The sequence below is a fragment of the Lissotriton helveticus genome, chromosome 4_1 (assembly GCF_964261635.1).
Source record: "Lissotriton helveticus chromosome 4_1, aLisHel1.1, whole genome shotgun sequence".
Lineage (NCBI taxonomy): Eukaryota > Metazoa > Chordata > Amphibia > Caudata > Salamandridae > Lissotriton > Lissotriton helveticus.
The window spans coordinates 165,180,229-165,194,754 of NC_136063.1; the positions used below are offsets into that span (position 1 = coordinate 165,180,229).

At 45.7% G+C, this 14,526-nt stretch overlaps 1 protein-coding gene across 1 annotated transcript in view; it reads left to right on the forward strand.

Annotated features, from left to right (window-relative positions):
- LOC144828457 (1-phosphatidylinositol 4,5-bisphosphate phosphodiesterase gamma-1-like) overlaps positions 1-14,526 on the forward strand; it is a 617,664-nt gene that overhangs the window by 377,219 nt on the left and 225,919 nt on the right. The window contains exon 8 of the mRNA XM_078686634.1: positions 38-72. Within this exon, the coding sequence (XP_078542760.1) occupies positions 38-72 (35 nt within the window). The remainder of the gene's footprint in view (positions 1-37; positions 73-14,526) is intronic.

The window sequence follows — 14,526 nt, forward strand, 5'->3', positions numbered from 1 at the left end:
CATCACTACTCACCAATGTTTGTTATTTATTTTTCAGATTATAGAGCAACTGGAGCTGTCTTTCCCCCTACGGTGAGTGAACAAAGAGACATCCGCCTTTTCATAAGCCCACTACATCAGCCTATGGAGTGGTTGCATCAGAAAGTAATATTCATTGACAATATTCAGGACAGATGGAAGTGGTGTGCTTGTGGTACCTGTTGTGCAGGCTAATTATTCAACCGGTATTAGGATTGTTTACTACTGGATCTGTTTAGTGTCTCAGTGAAGTTGTTTCAGTTTTAGGGTCACTACAGGAAGGAATATCTCAGTTCTAATGAAACTTCAGTAAGGAATGTTTCAGTACTAGTACCTTCAGTGACTGATGTCTCCTTACTAACGGTAATGCAGTGAGTGGCATTTCACTAAGAGGTGACAACCAGATGTCCTTGGCCAACCAAGTCAACACTGTAACATCCACTTGCATCCACACCCACAGAATGTCCAGGAAAATATGCTAATAGCTCCTGCTTGACACCCAGAGAATGGTGACCTAAGCCCTCCTCTCCAGCAGACTGGACTACAGCAACTCCCTCTACGTAGGCATCACAGCTAAGCTATCCAACAGACTCCAATTGGTACAAAACACAGCAGCCAGACTCACGCTCAGCCTTTCTTATCAACGCACATACAGCTGTGGCCCATGCAGGTAAGAGCGGTGGGGCAGGATGGAAGGGGGGATTCGACAGACAACCATGAGGGAAATTTAAATAGTTAATTTACCCTCTCCATTGGCCGTCAAAATCCCCCCTCTCCCGTTCCCACCGCCCCACTGCCCTTACCTGCATGGGCCGCGGCTGCGCACATAACCCAACACTTGAAGGACATCCATTGGCTCCTGATCAAGACACACGCATACCTCAACAACCGCTTCCACTTCCACATCCCGTCCAGAATTCTCTGCTTGGCTGGTATGCTTCACATCCATTCGGCTTGTCAAAGGGGGGGGAGGCGGCCTCACACCTTGTCTCACTTCACCCTCAAGACGTGGAACAAGCTTACCTTTCCCATCAGAGCTGCCAGTTTCATCCTCCAACTCAGAATGAAACTGAAAACCTGGCTCTTCCAATAAACTCCTTTCAGACAGCCTAGTCAGCTCCTTCTAGGGCACCAGGATACTAACCCTCCCCCCCCCCGGTATTATGGGCACCTTGCAAATACTAATAACATACAGGTATAAAAAAGTAACAGCTATCTTTAATAAGGGCACAACAAGGGATAGTTCACGGCTAATTAGCGGCGTTCAGGGCTGTGTAAGTATGAATGATCTGTTTTCTAATCAGATTTATATAATGCTAAAACCATTTCAGAAATCCAGGATCCAGGCCTTTCTGAAGTTCCTGCTCGTTACACATTCAGTAGCTGTAGCATTATCCTCTTTCCTTCCTTCCACGGACCGATTCTTCCAGCAGTTGGCTCAATTTACTGACAGCAGTTTGGCACCAATGGTGTTTTTTTTGGGAACATGATATAATTTACAGGTTATAATTATCTTATTCTGAAAGTCTTTTTAGTTTGTAACTCTTCAGAGGAGTCCTTTCTGCATCAGGGCCCTGGTTTCCCTAGTGCCTTGTGAATCGTGGATCCCACCTTTGTTTGTCTTCTTTTTGTCTATAGTCTATTGGCAGCCAATGTGGGTTTCCTTAAAATTCCAGTGACTGCTCTACCACCAGATTTGAGAATTTTTTTGCAATGTGTAGATTTGTGTTTTTTCCTGTAGATTTATGAATAAAGCACTACCGTAGTTTAGGTGTGCCCTTATTACGGTCCTGATTGGGGTCAGGATGTGATCCTCCCTAAACATATGCTTTGGTTTTCTCAGAAATTTGTATTCCATGGTCCTTTGGGGGGGTCAACCATTGTAAATATGCATCAAATCTCTGAGATAAACCACATAGTACTAATTTTGGCCCTGCCTCATTAGGTTGTACACCAACTCTCATAAAACAAACTCGCTATAACAAACTAAATATTATGGCTGTGGAGTTGAACACTTTCCCTACCAATTCTAATATTTCCAGGACAATACTATGGACATCTCTATTACTAGCGACCGAATGCTCCAATATTGCCGCCTTTTTAATTTATCACAATGGTCCTTAAAGAAGCATAAACAAACATTTAATAAATATAGACAAAGATAAGTGCTATATTCCATGGTATCCAGCCGGACACACGATTTATTTAGTTAGATAAATGTTTAATAATTTCAGATAACAACCAACAATAGAGTGGGACGCAGTCCTGCATCCAGCACATGAAAACAAGAACACAAATATGCATAAATAAAAGAGATTTTCAGGCAAAAAACAAGGGAGGCTTTAAGTCAATGGAAATACATGGGAAGCTATCCATAATAGATTCCACACTCATATAACACAATGGTTTTACGCGTGAAACTATTCCATAGGTCGACGGCTTTTCGATCCCTTTTAAAGTATAGTGGGATCATCATCAGGACTCTGTGATTAACATGCCTGAATATAACAAAGCTGCCTTAGAGCATAGTATGGCTCTAATGCTCCGGTTCCGGTTGATTGTAAGGTCCGAATTGGACAAGAGTGAATTCCTTTGCTATCAATTAGCCATTAGCAAGGTGTGTAGCCAACGTGGTATATACCTCAATGAGGAGAGCCGCGGGGCAGATCCTTAATTAGGAGCCGGTTAGTTGATCCGTATAGCGGTAGTAGAAGTGCAGGCGTCGGTGGCCAAGTCAGGGTCAGGGTTCCCAGTGCGTGATGGCAGAGATTAGAATCTACCATGTTGCCTACACGCCTTGCTAACGGCTAATTGATAGCAAAGGAATTCACTCTTGTCACGCGTAAAACCATTGTGTTATATGAGTGTGTAAACTATTATGGATAGCTTCCCATGTATTCTCATTGACTTAAAGCCTCCCTTGTTTTTTGCCTGAAAATCTCTTTTATTTATTTATATTTGTCTTCTTGTTTTCATGTACTGGATGCAGGACTGTGTCCCACTCTATTGTTGGTTGTTCTTTGAAATTATGAAACATTTATCTAACTAATTAAATCGTGTGTCCGGCTGGATACCGTGGAGTATATCACTTACCTTGATCTTTATTTATTTAATGATTGTTTATGCTTCTTTAAGGACTATTGTGATAAATTAAAATTGATACCCAGGGTCCTTATTTATCTATTGGGTTCCCTTGTTCTTCCTAAACCAATATTACCGCAAGCGTGAGTTGGCCTACATCAGCTGCCCCCAAAACTCGCTCCTTTCATAGGGCCTCAAGGCGTGTGCCTAATTGGTAGTCCTGAGTGAGGGTCTGATTTAGATGTAGGTGTATTCAATTGCGGATTTACCCATCTTTTAAAGAGGTGGGCTTAATCCCTTCTTCAAAAGATCTATTGATAGTTATTATGAGCAGTTTTGCATTCTTAATCATTATCTTTAAACGCACTGGGTCCTCTGAGCACATTGGTGGGCAGATCATTTTTCACCTCAGAGAAGGTTGAACCAGTTGGTCATCAGTAGAGGCATTATTTATCTCAAATGGGACTCACAAAAGTGCACACTGCATTGACTGATCTCTCAGTACGGGTGGGGACAGTGAGGGTTGTCGCTCTACTGAGCAAACTTCAAGTACTCGGTCAACTGTGGTGAGTGGCTTTTCGGTAGTATGGGCACTGTATTTGCTGTGAGCGATGGCTCAGTACTCAAAGCACCACTGTGAGTAATGCTGTGGCACTAAGGGCAGTGTGCTGTGCCTCAGGACTAGAGCCACCACAGAGAGTGATGTCACCTTACCAAGGACTCTGCGTATTACAAACGAATCTGGGAGGATACAGCACAAAAACTGAAATATTCGATATCAAAACATTCTTTAACCGCAGTGCCTCTCTATAAAAAATAATTTATTATTCCATATATTTTATCACACAAACAAAAGCATATCAAACAATACAAGTCTTGTAAAAGATTTTATAACATCAACCAATTTTTGGTATCTATGTGGGCACAGTTTGCTTTTCAGCAAATGAAAAACATCCATTTGCAATGCAATAGGTCTCACATTTACGATAGTTTGAGCTATTGGTAGTGTAAATGGCAATGCCTTTTATTTATGTGTTTTTTTTAAACAGATAAATAAAAGGCATTGACATTTGCAATGCCAATAGCTTGAACTTTCGAAAATGCTAGACCTATTGCATTGCAAATGCGTTAGAAGAGAGCTGTCCTGCCTTTTCGTGCCGGCAAGAGCAGGCAGGACAAATCCCTTTGAGAAAATAGTGCTCGGAGGCTGTAATTAAAGCCTACCGAGCAACAACACATGTAACAGGCTGTGTCGCCATGGGAGGTTACAAAATGGGAAAAGGTGGTACTAAGGTGAGACTACTAAGCCTATTGACTGATAAAAAGCCACAGTTTACAATGGACAATGACAAAAACCAATTAAACAAGCACTGGTGTTGCCAATAGGTCTCGCAGTAGGAAAGTTTGAGCTATTGGTCTTGTAAATGACATTTTTTTTTATTTATGTGTTGGTTTTGAAAATAGCTAAATTAATAGCTTTGTCATTTACAATGCCAATAGTTATAACTTTCGCAAATGTGACACCTATAGTATTTGTAATGCAACATGTTTGTATTTACGTGACTTAGATGTATTGATATTACAAATTACAATGGCTTTTAATTGTTTTAAATAATTAATACTTAAATAAAAGTGATTTTAATTTATAATGGAAATAGCTTAAACTTTTGTAAATAACTTTTGTGAAGATTATGTTCAGTGTTTTTTATTGTGATTAAAATCCAAGAACAGAAGTGAAATATTAACATCTTTTTATGACATTTGTAATAAAGCTTGAAACATTGAGAGAACATATTTAAACCAGTTGTTGTTGAATGGTTGCGCGTAATTATGTGGCACTGAGTGGTATTTGGAGTGTATGTGTTTTGTTATGCTATACTATGTTTTGTTATGCTATGCTATGTTTTGTTATGCTATGCTATGTTTTGTTTTGCTATGCTATGTTTTTCTATCCTTGTGTGTGTGTGTGTGTGGTTGTGTGTGGGGGTTGTGTGTGTGTGGGGTTGTGTGTTTGTGTGTGGGGGGTTGTGTTTGTTAGTGGGGGGTTGTGTGTGAGGGGGCGGTGTGTGAGGGGGCAGTGTGTGATGGGGCAGTGCGTGAGGGGGCAGTGCGTGAGGGGGCAGTGCATGAGGGGGCAGTGTGTGAGGGGGCAGTGTGTGAGGGGGCAGTGTGTGAGTGGGAAATGTGTGAGTGGGCTGTGTGTAAGTGTAGTTGTGTGTGTTTGTGTGTGGGTGTGTGTGGGGGGTTGTGTGTGTGTGGGGGGGGTTGTGTGTGGGGGGGGTTGTGAGTGTATGTGGCGTTGTGTGTATGTGTGTGTGTGGGTTTGTGTGTGTTTTTTTGCATGTGTGGGGTTTTGCGTGTGTGTGCCGTTTTGTGTGTCTGGTTTTGTGTGTGTGTGGTTGTGTGTGTGGGGGGGGTTGTGTGTGTGTGTGTGTGTGCGTGTGTGTGTGTGGGTATGTGTGTGTGGGGTTGTATGTGGGGGGTTGCGTGTGTGGGGGGTTGTGTGCGTGTGTGTGGTTGTGTGTGTGTCCTGTTGAGTGCCACTCACAAGGCTGGGAAGCACCATATAAACTGTTGAGGTCACCTCTGACGCAGTTAGAGGTGTCTGGTGAGATGCAAAGCGCTAGATGCAGTATTGCCATGCAATGTGACGCAATTGCAATAGGCTAACAGGGTGGCATGAACAGGATGTATATATTTATTTATATAGCGCCTTACTATTCCTGTCGAGATGTTGACTTGTGCTGTAACGCACAGGCTGCTAAAAAAGCACCAAATATGCCTCTCGGGTGATTGAGATGCGAAGCGCTTGATGGAGGAGTGTCCCGTGGTGTGATTATGTTACACAGTTGTAATACTGTGAGGCATGGGACGGCAATGCTGTGACAAAAAAACGAGAGCCTGTTGGGGCAGGGGGTGAGGCACAAGAATGAGAAGCGGCGTCTAATATGGCCGTTGCGGGAGGCTTAGGAACGAGAGGTGAGCTGTGACGCAGTTATCAATGCAGAGGGATGAGGTGCTGTAATGCCCCATGATGGGTGCCCTGGTAGGAAAGTGAGGGAGCTGGCAGCATTAAATAGACTGTTGGTCTTTTAACATAACGCGTGCGAGCCAGGAAGTCTGTAGGTGAGATGCAACCACTTGTGAGGCTCAGCAGGAGCAAGTGGGAGGAGGGAGTGGGAGAGGGGAAGAGATATAGATCAAAGCGCTTTCCTGGTGTCAGTGCCGCAGGCTGCACGTTTGGTTGTATCACTGACTAACAATCGTTACTACTGGGAGTGGCTTTATAGGAGAACTCTGTCAGATGCCGACAGCAACGACGGAACTGCAAGTTAGCGCAGAAGAGCGTTCATCTAGTTTTCGTAATAAAGGCGGTTGTTTGAACAGCTATCATAATGTAAACCAACAGATCTATTTAGCTCATTCAGCAGGAACCAACTTTGTTTACATTATCTCACAGCTGTGGCAATGTAACTCCTCTTTAAACAAGGGATTGCTTCATAAGGAAAGTTATTAGTTGCCGCTTTCACCTTTTAAAATGTGTATGTTTCAAAGTGATTGATCGATTGCAGTTGTGATTCGTAAATCACGCTCGCTTAATATATAATGTGCCTCTGTGTAAAATTAAATTAAGATCGCCTATCCACACTCGTGATTTAATTTTCAGATGATGACATAGGACAATCTTACGCCTTCTCTCTATCGATATAAGTTGAGCAAACATTTCCTTTCCATGAGCCAGATGGTCTTTGGTAACATACTGTGTGCAGAGTTTTTGGTGCACTCCCATCGCTGGAGATGTTCACTGTGCAGCCCGGGGTGGCCCCACCGCGCTCGCAAAGTACTGTGAGTCACGGAACGATGACAAGAACAACAACACGAACCAGAATCAATCTAAACATTGGGTCGGAACGACCAGCAGTGTGAGCAGACCAGTCAAATCTAACGACAAAGTGAACTTTCATGGCTTCAACAAGTCAGAAGTGTGCCAGGTACTTAGTACACGTGCACTGGCACACACAAGTTAATGACGTTTAAAATGAGGACACTTTAGAAAGATTTGACTGCCGTTTTATACAACGAAGTGTAAGAAATACCCATGCACAATATTATTAATGAAACGTACCAGTGGCTCTTTCTGTTTTGAAGTCAAAAGCATTTTATACAACGAAGTGTAAGAAATACCCATGCACAATATTATTAATGAAACGTACCAGTGGCTCTTTCTGTTTTGAAGTCAAAAGCATTTTATACAACGAAGTGTAAGAAATACCCATGCACAATATTATTAATGAAATTACCAGTGGCTCTTTCTGTTTTGAAGTCAAAAGCAGGCTAAGACAAAGACAAACAAGACGGAGGGAAGGCAGAGAAGGGGAGGAGGGAGGAGAAATGCGACACGGTGTGAAGCAGCAGGGGCCTTTGAAGTGAAGCTCTTCACTTCAAAGGTGTGGGAGGAGTGCTGCTACGGCCTGGGGGAAGCTGGCTGGGGAGAGCGGCCGGGAAACTGAAAGTACGGCCGGCCTGCAGCCGGCCATGAATAATTAGGGGAGGAAAAGCCCTTTGATGTGCTGGGCTGGCCGTGAATGCGCGTGCTTGTTTGCTCACGTGATTCACGTGAACTTCAAGAAAACTGCAGCGCAAGAAGCCCTTGGTTTCACGAGGATTTTGGCTACTTGAATTCTCGCTCCGCTCGATGCGCTTGCGCGCATCGATAGGTCGCGAGACCTAAAAAACTGGGCAGATAGTGGGCGGAGGTTCACGTCCATACATGTACATCATACCTTGCAGAGCAGCTCTTGTGCTGCCCAGGCTTGACCTAATCATTTGGGGCATATGCCAACTTTAGGGCATTTTGATGTGCATTAAAAACTGTCCCTAAAGACTGATGCCAGTCTCAGTGGTTTGCGAGCGGTCTTGTCTCAGTTGGGCAAGGGTGAATAGAAGGTAACTGCCTTTGCTTCCAAAGCTCTTAGGGGAGCTGAAGTTAATTGTTTATTGGGCGTGAGGTGTTGGCCTGCACTTGGGCGGTAAATAAACTCAAATTCTTTTTGTGAGAGGTTCGTTTTGTGTGATCAGCGAATTCAGTTTTGAAGTACAGTATTTTCCTGGTTTGATGAACAAGATGGCTGATTCCCTGTCAAGAATGCCAGTTGCTGAGAATGTTTCTAGTGTAAGTTCAGTGTTGATATTTTGGATGTGACACTTAAGTGTATTTTATGGGTGCAGTCAGATGTGGTGAACAAGAGAGACTTGTAGTTGGTTGTGGAGGAAGACAGTGTGCATAAGGGAAACCGGGATTTTGCAGTTAATGGTTGGCCTAAAGCTGACGATGTTGATATTCATGGTAAAGAATATGTTGTTGTCAAAGGCGTGTTGTACCTGTGACCTGGTGTAGTGTTTAGATGGAACAGGAGGGTCCCCCCCATCTGTATCTCAGAGAGAGAGACATGTCAGCATGGCTCACTAAGGGCATTTGGGTAGGAACTTGACCAAAGCGAAGTTAATGGAGTTTATTGATGGCTGTGTTGGATAAGTTGGTTAAGGAGGTTGTTAAAAAATGTTTTTCCTGTGCACATGCTTATAAGGCTAATATTGGTTCATCAGGCACTTTTATCTCCTTTGCAGATACCTGGGGAATCTTGGAGAAATCCTGGTTTGGATATTACAGGTCCTTTTGAACTTTTGCAACCTAGATCGAGATTTGTCATTGTGTTGGTAGATTATGCCACTCAGTAGATCATCAATAAGTGCGTCAACTCAGTGGCCACGCGGATTGTGATTGACTTTCTTAAGGAGGGATTTTCTAGAAAAGGCCTTCCTGAAACTATTGTTACAGACAGTGGTGGGCCGTTCGTTTCATGGGAGATATGCGAGTTTATCAGAGAACTAAACTTACATACTTGCCTACAGCATTGTATTGACCCCAGGCCAGTGAGTTTGTTGAGATGGTGAACAAATCCATGAAAATCAGTGCCAAGAGCCTTGCAGTTAAGAGTTCCTTTGAATGGCACGTTGAGAGAAATGCAGCATTTACATTGAACCCAAATTGATTGAGTGCGTTACCAAATTTTGAGTGCACTAAGGAAACGCAAAGGTTCAAAGTGGAGAAGCATCAAATGAAATATAAAGCAAGGCATGACAACACCCACAAGACAAAGCGGAGAGCATGAGTTGTTGAAGAGAAAGTGTTCTTTTAAGAAACCTGTCTTTGAGAAGAAGGGATTGTCGAAAAAGTTAAAAAGAATGTGGTTGTACCAGACATGGGTGATGTTTGGAGTATGTCTCGCTTGGTGAAACTTCCTGCAGAGGAAGTGAGTGCTGATAGTGGTTTCCACGATGTCTCTTGTGAGGGTATTGGTGTTTTTCAAGGCCTGTCAGGAATAAGAAACCGCCTGGATAGAGGAGTGAGTTTGTTGAATGAGTTTGGTCGATCAGTTCTCATTTTATTGTTTCTTAATTTTCTTTTTTCTATTCCTTTACCTGTATTTGTATGCAATAGTGACATCAACATTTATGTTTTTCCTATTGGTCTTTATACTGTTATTGTTCATTGCAAGTTCTTTTTTGTTTTGGTTTTATGGAGCTTGAATTATATATTGCTATTTTTTTGTACTAAGGGGGATGTGCTGTGTTCAACCTGGTGATGTTATGGAACTGGAATGTTTCATTAATAGAATCTTGACTTGTCATTGGGTTAGTACAACATCAACCTATGATCGAAGGGGGTGTGCCATAGCTGTGGGAGATTGTTGTACTCATTAGGTCGAGCGTCAGTGACAGACCTATTGTGGCCCGTATTTAGGAATGTGGACACGAGAGGGTGCACGAGCGCCGAGCGCAGATTTCACCTCGTGGGCGCGCACGGCGCCGTGCCCCTCTCGTGCCTCATTCCCATGCGCAAACACACTCCACACTCATGCATGCGTACATACACAGGCATACACAGGCACACACACACTGCATACACACACGCAGACCCACGCGCACACACACAGACACACGCACAGACACATTCGAACACACACAGACACACACGCGTACGCCTCCCCCCCTCCCACTCACCGGGCTCTTTTGGCGTGTTCCGTGTCTCCTCTGCAGCGCTGGTCGGGCACTCACCGGGCTGTTGCTGGGGATCGGGCTCCTCTCTGTGGCAGTCTCGTCTCGTCTCGTCGCGGCACCAGGGGGCAGGACTTCACTTCCGGGGCTCCCTCCAGCACCTGGGAGCCCCGCAACACTCTGGCTGTTTTGCTGTTGGCAGCCCCGGGACTCTTCTCAACTCATGGGAGCCCCGGGCTGCGGAGAGGCCATCAGTTGGCCGGCTTCACTTCTTCTTCGGCGGCGGCGGGCGGCACTTCCTGCCGGATTGCAGGCCCGCCCCCGTCTCGGCCAAAAGTGCCTGACTTCCGGTTTTCACGGAGCAGGGCTGCGGCGGTGATTTCTTTCGGGGGCAAGAGGGGTAGGCACCCTCGAATTAAAATATAATTATATATGCGAGGTGGGCACTCGCAAGGGACCTAAAAACGGGTCCCGTAAATAATTAGATAAAGTGCACTCGGGGCAAATGCCGTGTGGGCACCGGCCTGGTAACAAAGCGCTCTCAAGCGTACAAGCATTTGCAATGCAATAGGTCTCGCATTTATGCGAGTTTTAGGCATTTGCATTGTAAATGACAATGCCTTTTATTTATGTTTTAAAAACAAAAATAAAAGGCGTTGTTATTTGCAATGTCAATAGCTCAAACTTGCGCAAATGCGAGACCTATTGCATTGCAAATGCTTGTTGCCCTTGGAGGTGTGTACTAATAACTAATACACCCATCCAGGCATGAAGGTGTGAACAGTGTTTAATTGCCAGCACAGCTTCACACCTGTGTTTGTTGTAGATCTAATCCAATGAGTATTTTAATGATACCCTTTTTAAGGGGGTTACATTAAGTGTTAGTTCAGTAGTGGGAAGACTGCAGTGAAGAATGTCCCAGGCACTGACAACTCAAAATGGACCGCCAGATCAACGCCGTCTCGTCCTCCTGCTTCCACACTCTCTGCCTCCTACGCAAGACCTTCAAATGGATCCCCCTCGAACACAGAAAGACCGTCACTCACGCCCTGGTCACCAGCAGACTTGACTACATCAACGCACTCTACGCCGGAATAAAAAAAAACTCACACGCAAGCGACAGAACATCCAGAACGCCGCCGCAAGACTGGTCCTCTACCTGCCAAGACACTGCCACATCTCCCAGCATCTGCGCATACTCCACTGGGTCCCCCATCGAAGCTAAAGTCACCTTCAAGATGCTCACCCACCCTCTCAAGGCCCTCCACAACACCGGACCAGCATGCCTGAAAAGCCGGATCAAATTCCACGCACCCCAAAGGACCCTATGATCAGCCAAGCTCTCCTACGCCGTGGTCCCCCGCACCAGAAAGACCAGATCAGACGGCCGCTCCTTCTTCCTCTCCTTCCTTGCGGCCAGACCTCGGAGCGCCCTCCCTCTCCACCTCAGACAGACAAAATCTCTCCCCATCTTCACAAGAACCCTCAAAACCTGGCTCTTCGACAGACCCCCTCCTTGATGGACTGAAACCTGCGAAACCCGCCTCCCCCAGCGCCTTGAGACCCTCACGGGTGAGTAGTAGCACTTAACAAACACATGATTGATTGATTGATTGACAGCTCTTCATTTGACTAGATCACTGCATTCCAAATAGTATTTAGCAAAGCACAGTCAATACTCTGATAACATCAGTAGAACCAAGTCCATCTCAAAATTTCAGCACACATTGTTGTTCTATATTAACAGCGAGGCACAATATTTTAAATCGTAATAAGAGAAAAACGTAATTTCAATAACATTTAAATATGCATCCCCGCTAGGTAAAATGTATTCACGCTCTGTTCCTGACAACATCTAAATTCTGAGCCAAGGAGCAAAGATGGCTGCTTCTGTTTCTTTAATGCTGGTATTGGGCAGGTGGTGGGTACCGTTGTGGGCTTTAGCTGGGAGATGTCGATGGGCTGCCGGTTGGGTGGAAATGGCTGCTGTCAGTGGGCAGGCAGGTGAAAGGAGACAGGGACGCTCAATGGGCCGGAAGTTGGATGGAGACGGCGATGGTCATTGGGCCAGGCATTGAGTAGAGAAGGGTGCTGTCAATGGGCTTGAAGTTGGATTGAGACAGGGATGGTCAGCGGGCCAGGAGTTGGATGGAGACAGGGACGGTCAGCGGGCCTAGGGTTGGATAGAGAGATGGAAGATCAGTGGGCCAGGCATTGGGTGGAGACATGGAAAGTCAGAGGGTCAGGCATTGGCTGGAGAGGGGTGCCGCCAATGAGCCTGAAGTTGGATGAAGACAGGGATGGTCATTAGACTGGATGTTGGATGGAGAGGGGTGACTGCCGATGGGCCTGAAGTTGGATTGAGACTGGGACGAGTCAGGTGAATAGGTCAATGGGGCCGGACATTGGTGGAAACAGTGACTTGGTTCACCTAGAAGGTGAGGTAGGACCAGCAATGTTACAAGAGTCTCCTTCCACCATGTGTAGGGTGAAATAGGTTGGAAAACAAGGGGGGGGTAGAGATCCACAGCTTTTGACACATTACCATTAGACTGCATCTGTTTACAGTGAGAGAAGTCATTTGATGATTTACTCCGTAGGGACAAGCTTTAGATACATTTCATACAATAGGTAGCGAGTGATATTTAATGGACTCGTTCTGTAATTCTGAGTTGAAATAAGATAATGAGTGGCGAGCCACAGTCATTAGATCTGAGCTCATTGGCACATTCATAATTCATAGGTGTGATTAAAGCTTAGCTATTAGATATTCTGTGCTTGTGTGGAAGTGATACAGATATGCATAACAGGGTTCACACAACAAGCATTGACAAAGCCAATCATTTTTACTTTTGTGTGGGACTTCTGTAACACACATACACCAGAAGTGCACCATGTTCAGCATCATTGAAGCTTCTCTAACAAAAAAAACAGGTATAAGACAGGAGAACAGGTATTGGTGCATGGTCACTCGCTTGTGCACACACACACACACACGTTCTTCTCTCTCTGCCTGCTCGCCACAGCATTAGTCACAGGAGTGATAGCTTCCCTGCCACAGGATTGCAGGCGTGACATTGTAAACCACAAAATCAGATAATGATGTCCTCAGTCTGGCTGCAGCCATGGTAAGGCTTTGTCTTCAGTTTTGTATGTAAGCTTTTGAAGCATCTGCAAAAGTATATATGCAAAGTGTTCAGAGGCGAGAGACAGAGAATCAACACTGGAGGCACTCCCTGAGGTGGGAGATAAGAAATGAACACTGGAGGCGCTCCCTGGTATGCGAGATAGGAAATGAACACTGGAGGCGCTCCCTGGCGAGCGAGACAGGTAGTTAACATTGGAGACACTCCCTGAGGTGAGAGACAGAAATCAAAACTGGAGGCGCTCCCTGAGGTTGAAGGACAGGGTATCAACACTGGAGGCACTCCCTGAGGTGAGAGACAGGGTATGAACACTGGAGGCGCTCCCTGAGGTGAGAGACGGGGAATAAACACTGGAGGTGTTCCTTGAGGTGAGAGGCAGGGAATTAACACTGGAGGAGCTCCCTGGCGTGCAAGATAGGCAGTCAACATTGGAGACACTCCCTGAGGTGAGAGAAAGGAAATCAAAACTCGAGGTGCTTCCTGAGGTAAGAGACAGGGTATCAACACTGGAGGCACTCCCTGAGGTGGGAGACAGGGTAGCAACACTGGAGGCGCTCCCTGAGGTGAGAGACGGGGAATCAACACTAGAGGCACCCCTGAGGTGAGAGAGACAAGAAATCAACACTTGAGGCGTCCCCTGAGGTGAGAGATGGGGAATCAACACTGGAGGTGCTACCTGAGGTGAGAGACAGGGTATCAACACTGGAGGCGCCCCCTGAGGTGAGAGACAGGAACACTGGAGGCGCTCCCTGGTGTGCGAGACAGGAAATCAACACTGGAGGCGCTCCCTGGCGTGCGAGACAGGAAATCAACACTGGAGGAGCTCCCTGAGGTGAGAGACAGGGAATCAACACTGGAGGCGCTCCCTGAGGTGAGAGACAGGAAATCAACACTGGAGGCGCTCCCTGGCGTGCGAGACAGGAAATCAACACTGGAGGCGCTCCCTGAGGTGAGAGACAGGAAATCAACACTGGAGGAGCTCTCTGAGGTGAGAGACGGGGAATCAACACTGGAGGAGCTCTCTGAGGTGAGAGACGGGGAATCAACACTGGAGGAGGTGAGAGACAGGGAATCAACACTGGAGGAGCTCTCTGAGGTGAGAGACAGGGAATCAACACTGGAGGCGCTCCCTGAGGTGAGAGACAGGAAACCAACACTGGAGGCGCTTCCTGAGGGACGACTGCCTACAGAGAACAAAGGAAGCACAGGGATATTGAGTCCT